The following is a 17,109-nucleotide window of genomic DNA, read 5'->3' as shown; positions in this document are numbered from 1 at the left end:
CTCTACTTCATTTGGTGTTGGCTGAGTGGCTTGTGTGTGGCCGGAGGATCCAACATATTTGGTACATCAGCTGGGGTGGCTAGTATGTCTGGAGTTGGCCAGGCTTCTCCTGTCATCCATCCATGCATCCTTCCTTCCTTCCTTCCTTCCTTCCTTCCTTCCTTCTTTCCTTCCTTCCTTTGATTTTATTCATTTATTCATGAGAGACAGAGAGAGAGAGAGAGAGAGAGAGATTGTGAGTGAGGCAGAGACACAGGCAGAGGGAGAAGCAGGCTCCATGCAAGGAGCCTGACATGGGACTTGATCCTGGGACTCCAAGATCACATCCTGGGTTGAAGGCAGGCGCCAAGCCACTGAGCCACCCAGGGATCCCCATCTCCTGCCCTTTCTAGTCTTTTTTCTGGAGCTTTTCTCTTAAAATGTGGTCTCTCTCCATCAGGGTAGTCAGACTTAATATGATGGCTGGCTTTCAAGTGGGTGAAATCAATAGGTGTAAGACTTCTTAAGGCCTAGGTCTGGAAATCACACAGGATCACTTCTGCTTCTTTTGGTCAAAGCAAGACACAGGGCTACCTCAGATTCAAGGAAAAGGGAAATAAACTCTACATTTTGGCGGGAGAGTGCCATGCACATGGAAGAATGAGAGGAATTGTTGGTGGCCATCTATGTATACTGTCTACTCTATCTTTGAACACACCAGTAGTGTGTGCCATGACCCAAGTGTTTGGAACCTTTACAGTAGAATAGTTCACCCCTTCCCCAGAGATTTCAATTTATGTCGTCTAGAGTATAGCATCAGAATTTAAAAATTTCTGTAAGTGATTCTGACATGTAGTTAAGTTTGAGAACCACTACTTTAAATCAGTGATTCTCAAACTGTGATTCATGGACTAATAGCTTCAACATCACTTGGGGATTCAACAGTTCTGGGGTGGGTGGAAGGGAGCCAGCAATCCGTGTTTGAAGAAGCCTTCTAGGCAATTCTGAGGTACCATAAAGTTTGAGAACCACTGTTTAGAGCAGGGGCTGGCCACTTTTGTTTGAAGGTCAAAACTAGCTCATCACCCCCCTTTGCATATAAAGTTTCATTTATATACAACACATTCTGTTTTTCTGTATTGTCTACAGCTACTTTCGCATTACAAAAAGAGTAGTTGTGAGAGAGACCACATGGTCCACAAGCCTAAAATACTGTCCAATCCTTTACAGAAAAAAATTGTGCTGACCTCTGCTCTAAAGAAGTACTTTATTTTTTGTATACTTCCAGGGACTGTATCTGTCATGACACTTACTGAAGAGAGACCTTTTTCTGCTTTAGTGGAAGTGATTTAAAGACTAGCTACCTTGATGAAGTTTTCTCAGTGGAGTGGTAGTGGGTGAAATCTGCAAGGCTGCAATCCAGACTAGCTAATACCAGAATCTCTGGAAGTAGGAACCAGGCATCAGTAATTTTCAAAGGTCTCCAGGTCATTCCAGTGTGCAGCCTAGTTTGAGAAATAATGGAGTGCTTCCCCCAAACAGACTACTTGGAAGTCTTGGTAAATGCGGATTCTGATTCTCTGAGTCTGGCTTGGTTTTGGAAATTCTCCTTTTCTAACAAGCACCCAGGTGATATGAATAATGCTGGTTCACACCTGGGGAACTTTAAGTTTACTGATTCTTGAGTCTCCCCAGTGTTTCTGATTATCAGCATTAGGGTATTTAAAAGTTCCCTAAGGGGATCCCTGAGTGGCGCAGCGGTTTGGTGCCTGCCTTTGGCCCAGGGCGCGATCCTGGAGACCTGGGATCGAATCCCATATCGGGCTCCCGGTGCATGGAGCCTGCTTCTCCCTCTGCCTGTGTCTCTGCCTCTCTCTCTCTCTCTCTCTCTCTCTCTCTCTCTGTGACTATCATAAATAAATAAATTTAAAAAAAAATAAAAGTTCCCTAGGACATCCTAATGTGCAACCAATTTAACCCCTGGATTAGAGCAATTTGTCTCAATCTTTAAGTAATAGGATCACCTAGCAAACTTAATAAAAATACAGAAGTGCGCAGCCCCGGTGGCTCAGTGGTTTAGCGCCACCTTTGGCCCAGGGCATAATCCTGGAGACCCGAGATTGAGTCCCACATTGGATTCCCTGCATGGAGCCTGCTTCTGCCTGTGTCTCTGCCTCTCTCTCTCTCTCTCTCTCTGTGTGTGTGTATGTGTCTCTCATGAATAAATAAATAAAATCTTTAAAAATAAAAATACAGAAGTGTTTTTTTTTTTTAAAGTAGGGAATGGTATTGGGAGGGAGGGGCAGAGGGAGAGAATCTTAAGCAAACTCAGTGTCAAGCTGGAGGTGGGGTTCCATCTCCCTATTTGAGATCATGACCTGAGTTGAAATCAAGAGTGCCCCAGGGATTCTTTCTTCAACAAGTTTGGATCTTGGTATTTTCTCTTAGCTTTACAGGTGATTTTCATACTTAAGCTAGTGAAGAATCAATACTTTAGAGGAATGAAGGGAGAAAGAAGAATTTAGAAAAATGGATAGATCAGGACAGGCAGAGAATGTAGAAAAGAGGAACAAATAATAAACAATCATTTGCATATTGGGGCCTGTTCTGATGATAGTAAAGAAGAGTCCTCTTGATTTATTATTGGCCTGTTTATTACAGTCCTAATGAGATTAATGAAAAGATACATTGAGTCCAGGGGTGCCTGGGTGGCCCAGTGGGTTAAGCATCCAACACTTGATTTTGGCTAGGGTTGTAGGATTGAACTAGGAGTCTGCTTGAGACCCTCTCCCTCTCCTTCTCTATCATACTCACTCATGATCTTTCTCTCAAATAAATAAGTAAAATAAGTAAATCTTTAAAAAAATTCAATGAGCCCACAGCCATAGCTTCTATATAGATTTTGGAAAGGACAGGAATGATTGTGTCCTGTAGAATTATAGAAGAGGGTACTATGGTAGCTGAATAATGTTTAAATGGATGACAAAGACTTTAAACTACAAAATTTATACTTCAAGCCATTGGGACCTAAGTGGTAGGAGCTGGAAACTTTTCAATGTCAACTATGGATGTGTAGTCTTCTTCTACTAACCTTCCTAGAATACTGTTTGCCATGTGTAAAGTGCATCTCAGCTTTCATCCTTTCCTGAAAGCAGGTGAAATAGTGTTGTTTTAACTGGATTCAGACATGAATGGGGAAATAAATGCTAGTATAAGCCATTGGTTTTAAAGAATTTTTTTTTTTTTTAATTTTTATTTACTTATGATAGTCACAGAGAGAGAGAGAGGCAGAGACACAGGCAGAGGGAGAAGCAGGCTCCATGCACCGGGAGCCCGACGCGGGATTCGATCCCGGGTCTCCAGGATCGCGCCCTGGGCCAAAGGCAGGCGCCAAACCGCTGCGCCACCCAGGGATCCCTAAGCCATTGGTTTTAAAGATTTATTTATTTATTTTAGAGAGAGAGAGTGAGAGGGAACAAGTGCGGGACGGGGAGAGGGAGAGAGAGAGAATCCTCGAGCAGAGTCCCCACTAACTGCAGAACCTACTGTGGAGCTTGATCCCATGACCCTAAGATCATGACCTGAACTGAAATGAAGAGTCTGCTGCTTAACCTACTGAGCCACCCAAGCACCCCAAAGCCATTGGTTTTAAACAGCTATATGTTGTTTGTGCACTATAGTCAGATCCTTTTTCATTTTTTAAAAAAGATTTTATTTATTTGAGAGAGGGGGAAAGGGAAGGAGCTGAGGGAGAGGGACTGGTGGACTCTGCCAGAGCTCAGAGCCTGAGGCAGGGCTTGATCTGACAACCTGAGATCACGACCTGAGCTGAAATCGAGAGTGCTATTTAAACAACTGAGTCATCCAGGTGCCCCAAAGCCATTGGTTTTATTTATTTATTTTTTACTTATTTATTTAAAAAATTTTTTAAATTTATTTATTCATGAGAGACACCCACACACACACACAGAGGCAGAGACACAGGCAGAGGGAGAAGTAGGCTCCTTGCAGGGAGCCCGACGTGGGACTCAGTCCCGGGTCTCCAGGATCAGGCCCCGGGCTGAAGGCCGTGCTAAACCCTTGAGCCACCGGGCTGCCCAAGCCATTGGTTTTAAACGGCTGTACATTATCTGTACACTAAAGTCAGATCCTTTGTATAATTAACAGGCTAAATAATGTATTGTTGATTGTTTTATGTACATGTTGCTAGGAATAATACTGTTAATTTCCAGAATGGAACTGAACCTTAGCTTTTGTGTTGGTAGCTTCCCTCACCCTCCGAATCTCTCACTGTGGCTTTATTACACTATTCCAGGTTTTGTGGTATAGAAACAAAAGAGAAGACCCGAGATGTATTCAATTCTGAGGATAAAACCATTTTTTTTTTTTTTTTTTTTTTTTGGTCTAAAGCCTAGGTAAAGTTTTTGGGTGGTCCTGAGCACTTTAGATGAGATCTGGATCAGAATCTGCAACTAGTGAAGATAGTAGAAGGCAACACAAGGGAAATGGGGAAATCAGATAAAAGGTGAAAACTTAGGAAAGAGTCTTACAAACTTTATTTGGTAGCTGGCTTCCAGGAACACGCACAAGGCTACTTTTATTTCATTCTCTAGTTCTCTGTAGAGCTTTTTATGTTCTGCATATGAAAAGGACTGCTGTGAAGTCAGCCTCAGGCAGAGTACAGATTAGTGACTAGGAAATGGGACCAATGGGCAGCCCTGTGGAGAAGTTCTCCACAGGAAGATGCAGTAGTTAGCTGGTAGGTGACCAGATGGCATGCCACTGGCCAGTAGGAGACAGCTCTTTACTCAGGTGCTTTTGCATTAACAATGTACTTTTCGCTGTAATAGAGGTGTTGAAGATACGTTGCCTAGGTAATTGGCAGATTCCTAAAATACTTTTTATCCTTTTCAAATGTATATAAAATTTAGTTTAGGTAATGCTGTGTCTTCAAGGATGTAGATGGTAATGTTTCTGTGGTTGTAAAACAATGACAGTGCTACACAGGAAAACACTGTGTTTTCTCTCTCTGGAATACATTAATTTTTTAGACAGCGTTATTGAGGAATAATTTATATAAACAGTGTATTAAAGTGTACAATTTTGTACATGACATATATAAACCTCCATGTCACCTGAATGAACAGTCATATCTCAAAAGTTTTCCTTTGCCACTTTGTGATTCTCATTTCTAGTCATTTGCTGATCTGCTTTCTATCATTATTGATTAGTTTGGATTTTCTATACTTAAATGTATAGAAATGGAATCATTGTATTTTGAGTCAATAGTGTTAATCATTAATCCATTCTGTTTTATTGCTTAATAGTTTTTACATTGTATGGATATATCATAATTTTCATTTGCCTGTTAATGGATATATTAATTATCTATTGCTATATAGTGGATTACCCCAAAATTTAGTGGTTTAAAACAGTAAACATTTATCATCATGGTTTCTGGGCCAGGAGTTTTTAGAGAGGCATAGCTGGGTTGCTCTGACTTGCTGTTAGGGTGTTTTCTCGGCCCCAGTCGAAAACTTTACTGGGGCTGGAGGATCCAATTCCAAATAGGGCCATGCACATGGCTCTTGGATTCAGGCAGGCCTCAGTTCCTCCCAAGGAGCCGCCTCTCTGGGCTGCCTGAGTGTCCCTGCTACCTGCAGTGTGGTTACTCCTTAACAAGTGATCCAAGAGCAAGGGCAAAGAGAAAGTTGCAATACTTTTCATGACTTAGTCTTAGAAGTCACACATTGTCACTTCCTCCATATTACCATTTGGTAGAAGTAAGACACTATATGACCAGCCTATTCTCAAAGGTGAAAGCATCAGACTCTACTTCTGAAGGGGGGAAGAGTGTTAAAAAATCTGTGGACATTATTTTAAAGCCACCACTATGAACATATGAGTTGTTTCTGGGTTTTGGCTATTACAAAATAAAGCTGCTTATAAAAATATATGTAAAGTTTATATAGATATATGCATTTATTTCTTCTGTGTAAATAGCTAGGAGTAGAATGGCTAATTCATAAGGTAGGATTATGTTTAACTTTTTAAAAAATTTGTATAGTGAAGACTCTACAAAGAAAAAAACATTGCTAAGAAAAATTAAGGGAAGAAAAATTATTTTATTATTGTTGTTTATAATAATAATGTTAATATTGTTTCCTGTGTTAAAGTTCTAAAAAATTTTAACTTCTTCAAAGAAATTAAAGAAAACCTCCCCAAATCTGGAAATTGTTTTCCAAAGTTGGTTATATATTTTACAGCAGCCAGGTATGAGAGTTCTACTTGCTTCAGATGATCAACAACTCTTGGTATGGTCACTTTAAAAAAATTTATTATAGTGGGACACTTGGGTGGCTCAGTGGTTGAACGTCTGCCTTCAGCTCAGGGCGTGATCCTGGGGTCCTGGGATCGAGTCCACATCGGGCTCCCTGCAGGGAGCCTGCTTCCCCTCTGCCTGTGTCTCTGCCTCTGTTTCTGTGTCTCTCATGAATGAATAAAATCTTTAAAAAGTAATAAAAAAAGAAAAATTGATCATACTTTTAATTTAATTATCCTAATGACTAATGATGCTGAGCATTTTTAAAAAATATTATTTATTTATTAGAGAGAGAAAGTAGAGTAAATGAGTTGGTGGGGGCAGAGGGAGAGGGAGAAGCAGACTCCCTGCTGAGTAGGTAGGGTCAGGTGGGGGCTCCATCCCTGAATTCTGGCATCTCCGGGATCATGACCCTAGCCCAAGGCAGACCTTTGAGCCACGCAGATGGCCTACTGAACATCTTTTTTTGGTGTTTATTTTCCATCAACACATCTTCTTTGGTGAAATGTCAGATATGTTGCTCACTAAAATTTTTTGGATATTTAAAATCTTACTATTTAGTTGTAAGAGTTCTTTCTATATTCCAGATGTGTCTTTTGGATAAATGTTTTGCAAATACTTTCTCCCAGGTTTTGGCTTGTCTTTTTCACTTTTATAACAGTATCTTTTGGGATCCCTGGGTGGCGCAGCGGTTTAGCGCCTGCCTTTGGCCCAGGGCGCGATCCTGGAGACCCGGGATCGAATCCCACATCGGGCTCCCAGTGCATGGAGCCTGCTTCTCCCTCTGCCTGTGTCTCTGCCTCTCTCTCTCTCTCTCTCTCTCTCTCTCTCTCTGTGTGTGTGACTATCATAAATAAATAAAAATAAAAAAAATTCTATAACAGTATCTTTTAAAGAGCAATATTTTAAATTTTGATTGTCAATTTATCATTTTCTTTTATAGTTTTCTTTTTGTGTTCCACCAAGAAATGTTTGCCTAGTTTATTCTGTGTTTAGATTTGTGATCCACTCTGAGTAAATTTTCCTGTATGTTGCATGGTGGAAGGGTCAAGTTTTATTTGTTTTTCAGCATATGTCTTGTCTGTTGTTTGTTCTAACATCATTTGCTCAAAAAATTATCTTTCCCATATTGGCACCTTTCGAAGGCAGCTATGCTCATCAGTATACCACCAGCACCACAGTGCTGGTACCTTTTGTCTAAAAAAAGTGTGTGGGTCATTTTTGGGTTCTATTTTGTTTCACTGATCTTTTTGCCTGTCTGTTCTAATACTACAGTAGCCTCGATTACCGTAGCTTTCATAGTATGAGTCCTAAAGTCAGGTAGTGTTAGCTATTCCAGCTTTGTTCCTTCTTTTCAAAATTGGCTGGGCTATAGAACACCTAGAAAGTTTTTTACATTTTGGTATAAATTTTAGAATCAGATTTTCACATTCTAGAGAAAATCTTACTGGGATTTAGAGTGGTATTGCATTGGATGTATAGATCAATATGGTGAAAATTGACATCGTATTAATACTGAGTCTTGAAACCATGAACACAGTATATCTGCATTTAAGTTTTCCTTAATTTCTCTTGGTAATGTTTTGTAGTCCTAACTGTAGAAGTCTTACGTATCTTTTGTCAAATGTATCCCTAAGCATTTCCTATTTTTTGATGCTATTGTAAATGATATTTTTTAAAGTTCAGTTTCTAATTAGTTGTTACTGGTATATAGATATAGCACTGATTTATGTATATTGACTTTTTTCCCTGAGGCCTTGCTAAATACCAACAGTCTGCTAGACTGTACTAGTTCCAGTACAGTTTTCTGTAAATTTCGTAGTATTATCTATGTAGCAAATCATATCATCTGTGGATAAAGAGTTTTATATTCTTCCTTTTTAGTATTTTCAATTTTCTTGCTTGATTGCACTGCTAGGATTCCTAGTACAATGTTCAATAGAAATAATGACATTCTTGCCTTATTCTTGATCATTGCTGATAAGAAGCTTTTCACCACTAAATATGTTAGGTTTCTCATATGTGCCTTTTATTAGTTTAAGGAAGTTCCCTTCTATTCTTGGATTCCTGAGAATTTTTTTTTTCAGGAACGGATATTGGATTTTGTCAAATACTTTTTTGTCTCTGTTGAGATAGTCATATAGTTTCTTTTTCTTTTTTTTTTTTTTTTGGTGTCATATAGTTTCTTTGAATTTGTTAACAGGGTAAATTATAGTCATTAATTTTTGAATTTAGTTAAATCAATCTTGCATTTCCAGAACAAATCCCAATTAGTTATGATATGTTGTCCTTTTCATATGTTGTTGTTGTTATATATCATTGTTTTTTTAATTAATTATTATTTTTTTATATCATTGTTATAAAGAATTTTTGCATCTGTGTTCATGCGGGGTATTGAGGGCTCCCTTATCTCCATATCCTCACCAACACTTCTTGTCTTTTTGGTACTAGCCATTCTGACACAAGTCAGGCTAGTGAGGTGAGAGCTCGTGTGGTTTTGATTTGTATTTCCCTGATGATGAATGATGTTGAGCTTCTTTTCATGTGTTTGTTGGCCATTTGTGTGTATTCTTTGGAAGAATGTCTACCTAGGCTCTCTGCCAATTTTTAAACCAGATTGTTTCGTGTAGGAGTTCTTTTTTTTTTTTTTAAGATTTTATTTTATTTTAGTGAAAGTGAGAGCAACAGAGATCACAGAGGGAGAATGAAAGGGAGAAGCAGACTCCCTCTTGCTGGGGAGTCCAATACGGGGCTCGATCCCAGAACCCAGAGATCATGACCTGAGTTGAAGGCAGATGCTTGACTGAGCCACCCAGGCTCCCTTGTATAGGAGTTCTTCATGTATTTTGAGTATTAACCCCTTATCAGATATATCTTTATAAATTTCTTTTCCCATTCAGTATATTGCCATTTTTTTTAATTGATGGTTGGTTTCCTTTACTGTTTGAAAGCTTTTTAGTTTGATGTAGTCCCAGTTGTTTATTTTTCTTTTGTTTCCCTTTCCTGGAGAGAGAAATTGAGAAAAATATTGCCAAGGCCAATATCCAAGAGTTTACTGTCTATGTATTTTTTGGATATTTATGGTTTCGGGTGTCTCATTTAGGTCTTTAATCTACTTTGAGTTTATTTTTGTGTGTGGTGTAAGAAAGTGGTCCAGTTTCCTTCTTTTGCACATGGCTGTCCGTTTTCCCAACAGGATGTGTTGAAGAGACTGTTGTCCTTGCTGTACATTCTGCTTCCTTTGTTGTAGATTAGTTGAGTAGGAGTTTATTTCTGGGCTCTTTGTTCTGTTCCACTAATATCTGTGTTTGTTTTTGTGCTAGTACCATACTGTGTTGATATTTTGTAGTGTAGTTTGAAATCTAGGGATTGTGATGCCTCCAATTTTGTTCTTCTTTTGCAAGATTACTTTGGGTCTTTGAGGTCTTTTGTGGTTCCATACAAATTTTAGGATTTTTTATCCTAATTCTATGATAAATACTATAAATTAGCTTTATGGATTTTGACAGACTTCTACGATTGGATCTCTATATCACTATCTATATGCATGACAGTTTCAGCAACCCTAAAAATACCCTTATGTTACTCCTTTGTTAGTACTCTTCCTTCTACACTCCTTGACCACTAGAAATTACTGATTCATTCTTCATCTGTATAGTTTTATCTTTTCCCAAGTGTCATATAGATGGAATCATTTGGCTTGTATTGTAGCCTTTTGAAGATGACTTGTTTTAGTTAGTTAAATCCATTGAGATTCATCTATATTGTATGTATTAATAATAATAATAATGATAATTAATAAAACGGTTGTTCCTTTCTATTGCTGAGCAGTATTCCATGATGGATGTACCATAGTCTATTTCTTCAAGGACATTTGGATTGTTTCCAGTTTTTGGCAATTAGGAATGGAAGTGCTATAAATATTTGCATACTGATTTTGGTGTAAACCGAAGTTTTTCTTCTGGGGCAAGTACCTACAAGTGGGTTTGCTAGGTTTTATGTAAGTGTAGCTTTAATTTTATAGGATATGGGAGTTTTTTTTTTTTAAGACTTTCTTTATTCATGAGAGACACAGAGAGAGACAGAGACATAGGCAGAGGGAGGAGCAGGCTCCATGTAAGGAGCCAGATGTGGGATTCGATCCCAGGATCCTGGGGTCATGCCCTGAGCCAAAAGCAGACACCCAGTTGCTGAGCCACCTAGGCGTCCCTGCCACCCAGGCATCCCAGATATGGGAGGTTTTTAACTATAGATTCTATTTCTTTAATTCTGTTTAGGTTATTGATTTCTTATTGAGTGAGCTTTGGTAGTGTTTGTTTTTCAAAGAATTAACCCATCTCGTTGGTTGAATTTATAGGCATTAAAATTATTCTTCAATTCCTTTGATTATCCTTTTTAATATTTGTAGAATATGTGGTGTTGTTATCTCTCTACTTCTTGATATTTGAAGTGTTTTTGTTGTTGTTGTTTTAGTGTTTTGGGGAGGGACAGATGGAGAAGGAGGGAGAGAATCTCTAGAGGCTCCATACCTCTAGAGATCAGCATGGAGACGGGGATCTCACAACCCTGAGATCATGACCTGAGCCAAAATCAAGAGTTAGACACTTAACTGACTGAGCTTGAAGTTTGTGTTTTAAAAGTTTTCCTTGGTCGCTTTGACGGTAGGTTTATCAACTTTAAAGATCTTTTGAAAGAACTAGCTTATGGTTTTGTTGAGTTTTGGTTACTGATTTTGTTTTCTGTTTAGCTGACTTCCAGTCTTCTTTCTTTTCTTCTTCTTCTTCTTTTTTTTTTAAGATTTTATTTATTTATTTATTCATGAGAGAGAGAGAGAGAGAGAGAGAGAGAGAGGCAGAGGCAGAGACACAGGCAGAGGGAGAAGCAGGCTCCATATAGGGAGCCCAACGTGGGACTCGATCCTGGGTCTCCAGGGTCAGGCCCTGGGCTGAAGGCGGCGCTAAAAGCTAAACCGCTGAGCCACTCAGGCTGCCCCAGTCTTCTTTATTATTTCCTTCTGCTAATTTAGATTTAAAACTTTGGGTTTAACATATTAGAAAAAACCATTTTTTTTTCTCTCTGGAAGTAAATTGTCAGATTTTTGAATCCTGTAATACTCAATTCAGGTGGTGTGTGTGTGTGTGTGTGTGTGTGTGTGTGAGTGTGTGTGTGTGTGGTGTTGGTATCTAGGCAAGAACATGTCACTTTGCTAGTAGCAAGATTTCAGAGACAACGATATTGGTACTGTTTTTAATGAGGACATAGGAGTTTCTTTTTGTTTTGAATATTGATTTTTGTCTGTTCATCTGACATCTCTTTCAAACTCTGAAGAGTATCTGTAAATTATGAAAATAGTCAGAATTTCCATGACAAGCCCAGTGAAATTTCCTACACATGGAGCTCCTGGAGTTTAATATGTGGAATTATTTAATTGGGGCAAAATATTGTCACGAAGAATAAAATTGTATTCTTGTTTTCCAGTCTTAGCAGTCATGGAATCTAAAGGACTATATCACGTTTACTCGAATTAAGAATGTAAAATATTTAAATCCCTAGGTCTTCCCAAATGAGTAACCTCTAACTAAGATATAAGGCGGTTCTGGAGTAGTTTTTACTTGATGTGTTTTGATATGTTAAAGTAAAGAAATTTCTGTAGTAAATGAAGTAGAATTTGTATTACTCTTTCAGGTTGTTTTTCAAGGCTTGAATTAAAATCGAGAAAATAATTGCTCTGTTGTTTGAACATTCTATTTAAATGGTAATGCAGGTTTGATTTTCCCTGTAATTAGAAATAAAATTATTTTTTAGCCAAATGGAATTGGCTTGAACATCAGTTTCAGTTTCTTTTTTGAAATGCTTAAGAAATATAAGTGTTATTAGAATTGGGGTACTGGTGGAAGGATGTGTTATTTATCAACCTACATGAAAATTATTTTTTGTTTACTTTTCTGATTTTATGTTACATTTTATCTTTTAGATCCTATTTGATCAAACTCAGAGATCAATTAAAGCACAGCTTCAGAACTTTGTTAAAGAGTAAGTCAATTGCAGTGAAGAGAAAAGCAACCAGCAACATCTGGGAGTTGGTATCTTTTGAGAGGAATTTTATGGGTTATGATTTATTGAAAATATTGGAGTTTTTGTTTGAATTTTTGGTTTGTGAAGTGTATATTGCATTTCTTCCTGAATTACTATGTAAGGGAATCAGATTTTGTGCCTTTCAGGGAATCATTTATACTATGAAATTTGTATTTAGGATACATAACTATGGTTGTTATAGATTAAAAAATAAAATAAATTAATGACCTTTCAAAATCAAAGCAGACTCCAAAAGTGGTTGAAAATACTATTTCTTATTATAGTGGAGGCTAAGTTTTCCATTGTCTCAATATGATATTTTCTTTGAAGAAAAGATAATAGAATGTTTGAGAATGAATCATGAAAGTGCATGCTTTTTGCAACATGTGAGCCTTTTGTGTCACATTCATCCCATCTTATACGTGAAATAAAATTAAACTAGAAATAAAAACATCTGAACTTTCCAGAGAGGAACATTTTCCTTTCCCACATTGATAATTCAGTTTTTCTCTTTTAATTCCTAAGGAATATATAAAACTACAGATAAAGTTGCTTATGATGCAGTATTCATGATAAATTACAGATGTTATATAAGCTATAAAAAAGGCATATCTCATGAACATAACACACTGCTGTTTAGTAGGTTAGAATTTGTTGTCCTGTTAGTGATGTGTCAGAGATTCTTTCCAAATAATAGACTAACATTCAGAATCTCCTTCTAGAATGTATACATGAAAATTTATGGCTTCTTACAAAGGGTTTAAAGTTTTTCTCAGGTCTACTTTATTATTATTATTATTAAGGTACTTCACTAAGATGACTAATGAATTAAGGATTTCAGATTTTCAGAATACTGAAATGGAAACCATTACCCTTTATGTGTTTACAGTTCTTTGACCAAAGATTATATGTGTGTTTTAAGAATATATTCATTCCCTTAAGCCCAATAATTTCTCTCAACAACAACAAAAAATGATATTTCTTAAAATATGGTTTGTAGCTCAGCCATAGTAAGATTTATGGAAGTTTTATTATTTTCATTTTTTAGAGATCTTAGAAAATTCAAAGATGCCAAGAAGCAATTTGAAAAAGTCAGTGAGGAAAAGGAAAATGCATTAGTAAAAAATGCTCAAGTACAAAGAAACAAACAGCACGAAGTTGAAGAGGCCACGAACATTCTGACAGCAACAAGAAAATGTTTTCGACATATAGCCCTTGACTACGTACTTCAGGTATATTTATTATATGTTTTCCAAAAATACTTAACTAAACATGTCATTACTTTTGAATTATTTTACTGAAAAGAATAATGCTGTGTCTTTGAGTTTAAAATTAGGCCATCATCTTTTATGAAGGTTTTTCACTTGGCTGTGTATCTGTGTATGCACATATATATGTGTATACATGTGTCTACCTTTGGTTCTGATTTCTTCCCCTTTTCATTTCACATGATACTTTCTCCCATTTTTAAATGTTGTAAAAAGCATTTTTAATTGCTGTATTTCATTCTGTGGAGTGGCTGTGTTAATTTAATTAATACTGATTATCAGACGTAGTGTTGCCAGTTTCTACTGGCAATAGTGAAAATACTTTACAATAATCGTAAATGATAATAACATCTTTCTTTATAAATCTTTTGCCACATTTCTGATTATTTCTTTAGAGTAGATTCTTAGAGGTACTAAGGTATATCATATTGCCAAATGAAAAATATTTCTAGAAATAGTGTTCCCATATTTTGGTTTACATGCTGTTTTTTTTTTTTTTTTAAAGATTTTATTTATTTATGCATGAGAGACACAGAGAGAGAGAGAGGCAGAGACACAGGCAGAGGGAGAAGCAGGCTCCATGCAGGGAGCCCGACATGGGACTCGATCCCCGGTCTCCAGGATCAGGCCCTGGGCCAAAGGCAGGCGCTAAACCGCTGAGCCACCGGGGCTGCCCCTACATGCTATTTTTTAAAACTAGAGATCAGTATCTGTTAAGTTCCCTGCAGATCTTCTGGTCTTCTGTATAATTGAAATCAGTTTGAATGTGATAGGTCTCCAAAGGGATTCAAGAGACATGAAAAGTGAAGACACACATAAGTTATTTCACATATACTTGATGTGTTCCTATATCAGGATTTGAAAAACTTTAAAATTTAGGGGAAGTTTGTTTAAGTCTCCTTTTACAAAGCAGCAGTAAACTCCCCAGGGATTATTGACTTAGCAATTACAGATCATTTCTTTAAAAAAATACATAAATAACCATATACAACTTAGTGATTAAAAACTACTTGGGTAACTTTGCAAAACGGTAGAAAATGTTTTTTTTTTTAAGTTTCTATTCAGTAAGTGGGAAGTTAAATTTTTTTTTTTTTGGGAAGTTAAATTTTAAAAAATGAAGGACATTCCATTTATTAATGAGAGTCTTGTAGAATGGAATGGTCTGTGTTTCCTAGCTATCTCCCATTCACTCCACTTCCTACAGTGGTATGAGTACTGTATCCCATTCCACTGAAATAGCTCATGCTAAGGTCTTACTCATTAGATACAATTTAATTTGTAACCCATTTTACTATTGTGTTTCACTTTTCAGTGGTAGACCACTCTCTCTTTCTTGAAATACACTTTTGTCTTGATTTATCTCAAACCAGTTTTAGGTTGCATTAACTTGTATTAAGCTTCTATTTTCTTATCTTTTATTAACTTTTGTTTCTTTTCAGTTTCCTTGTTGGGCTTCTCTCCTTTGTCCAACTTTCCAACCGCTTTTTCAGTGTTTCCTCTTTGGTCTTATTCTTTTTCTGATCTTTTGAATTCCCTGACAGTCTCATGTCCTTAGCTTGAATTACTGTCATGTATAGATGAGAGAATCTATTTTTCTCAGACATCTTTCTTTTTGTATCCACAACTGAAAATTGTCTTCTTCCAAATGGCTTCTTTCTGCCTTTCCCTAACTGAATGGCGACACCCTCTCACTGAATCCTAGAAATCCACATAGAGAATTGCATCAGATAATCTCATTCTCAGCTGCTGTATCCAACAATCAGAACTGCCTTAAAAAGTTCTGTGTACTGGGGCACCTGAGTGGCTCAGTTGGTTGAGCATCTGACTCTTGATTTCAGCTCGGGTCATGATCACAGGGTCATGAGGTGGAGCCCTGAGTCAGGCTCTGCCCTGGGTATGGTGTTTGCTTGGGATTCTCTCTCCCTCTGTGATCCATACCCCCACTGCCTGCTGGCGTACTCTCCCGCCCTCCTAAAAAAAAAAAAAAAGTTCTGTGTACTCTTAAGTCGGCTCTTTCTTACCCCTGCTGCAGCACTAACACCAGTCTGTATTGTTTCCTGCCCTCTTACCAATTTGTTCTGTTCTGTGGTCAGTTACACAAGTTTCTCTGGGCAAAGTGAATCATTCTTGCTTCTGCTTCCTCTGTTTTGTCATAACATTATCACACACATTGTTATTAAAGCAATCACATTTATTGTAATTATTTATTTATATGTCTTTTCTATAGGTTATATCCTTTCCCTTAGTCCAGTGGTTGAAAAATAAATTATCCATTTCCTCTGATTTCCATCCAACAGTTTTAAGTTAGGACTTGCATGTCCCCCAGAACCATTATCTTGTTTGATTTTTCTGATGAGAACTCTTGTGTCTGTTCAAACTGTTGTTTGAATAATAGGTTATCCGCAGCCTCTACTTTTACTTAGAGCATTTGAAAGTTAATATTTTAGTTCTCAAAACTGAATAGGCCTTGAAACAGACATACAAAGGAAGTTAGTGCTTACTTAGGCATAGTTATTTGGCTTTTTCTTGGTATGTTTTTAGTTTTCTGATCAGTGCTTTAAATTATCTTATAAAACAACAGGCCGAATATTCAATGGGAAGAACATATCGAAAAGGAAAATACTCTGTAATCTTTGGACAATGTTAGCAAAAAATGAATGACTTTTTTTGCATAAACATTTAATTTCATTAAGTTGATCTATGAGACAAAAATAAAATATTTGCTAGGAATTTCTAGAGTTGGGAGAGATATGCCACAAAGGCAACTTTTATAATTCCGTGGTCTTTCAGTAAGTTTAGTCTAATTAAAATATTATTTAATGTCTATTAATTTGGTTAACAAATATTGAGTCCTCACTATGTACCACTTGAGGAATGCACCTGGGGATAAAGTAAGACCGTGATCTGACAGAGCTCACACTTTAGCTGTGGAAAGACATAAGTAAATAAGAAAATATAAGGTAGTTATGAATGCTATGAAGAAAATAATAGGGTTGATGTACTAAAGAGTACATAGGGCCTCCTCAGACCTTTCTGAGGAGATAGTATTTCACTGGGGCCTGATTGGTAAGAGGTAGCCTTGTGCCTATCTGGACGGACAATCATGACATGAAGACAGAACAACTAGTTTGCAGGTGTTGAGGTAGGAGTAGTTTTGGATTGTGGTTGTAACATAGAAAGGGGAAAGTAGTAGAAAACTAGGTTACAGAGGTGATCATCACAAAGGGTCATGCGGGCTATAGGAGGAAGTTGGAAGGTTTTAAGTTGGATATAGCATAATCTTATTTATACTTTGAAAAGATCACTGCTGTGTGGAGAATGGATTGTAGAAAGTCAAGAGTATAGAGAGACTAGTTAGTAGGCTATTGTAACAATCTAGAAAGGATGAGATGGTGGTTGGTCGTGGTAAAAGTATTGAGAAAAGTATTGAGAAAAGTATTGAGAATTTGCAGTAAGGATATATTT

General features: G+C 37.2%; 1 protein-coding gene across 1 annotated transcript in view; it reads left to right on the top strand.

Moving 5' to 3' along the window:
• ACAP2 (ArfGAP with coiled-coil, ankyrin repeat and PH domains 2) overlaps positions 1-17,109 on the top strand; it is a 131,038-nt gene that overhangs the window by 63,622 nt on the left and 50,307 nt on the right. The window contains exons 5-6 of the mRNA XM_055316557.1: positions 12,276-12,334; positions 13,425-13,608. Coding sequence (XP_055172532.1) covers positions 12,276-12,334; positions 13,425-13,608 — 243 coding nt within the window. The remainder of the gene's footprint in view (positions 1-12,275; positions 12,335-13,424; positions 13,609-17,109) is intronic.

Source organism: Nyctereutes procyonoides, unplaced genomic scaffold (genome assembly GCF_905146905.1).
Source record: "Nyctereutes procyonoides isolate TBG_1078 unplaced genomic scaffold, NYPRO_anot_genome, whole genome shotgun sequence".
Classification (NCBI taxonomy): Eukaryota; Metazoa; Chordata; class Mammalia; order Carnivora; family Canidae; genus Nyctereutes; species Nyctereutes procyonoides.
Note: the sequence above shows the minus strand (reverse complement) of the source record. Positions and strands in the feature narration are given on the sequence as shown.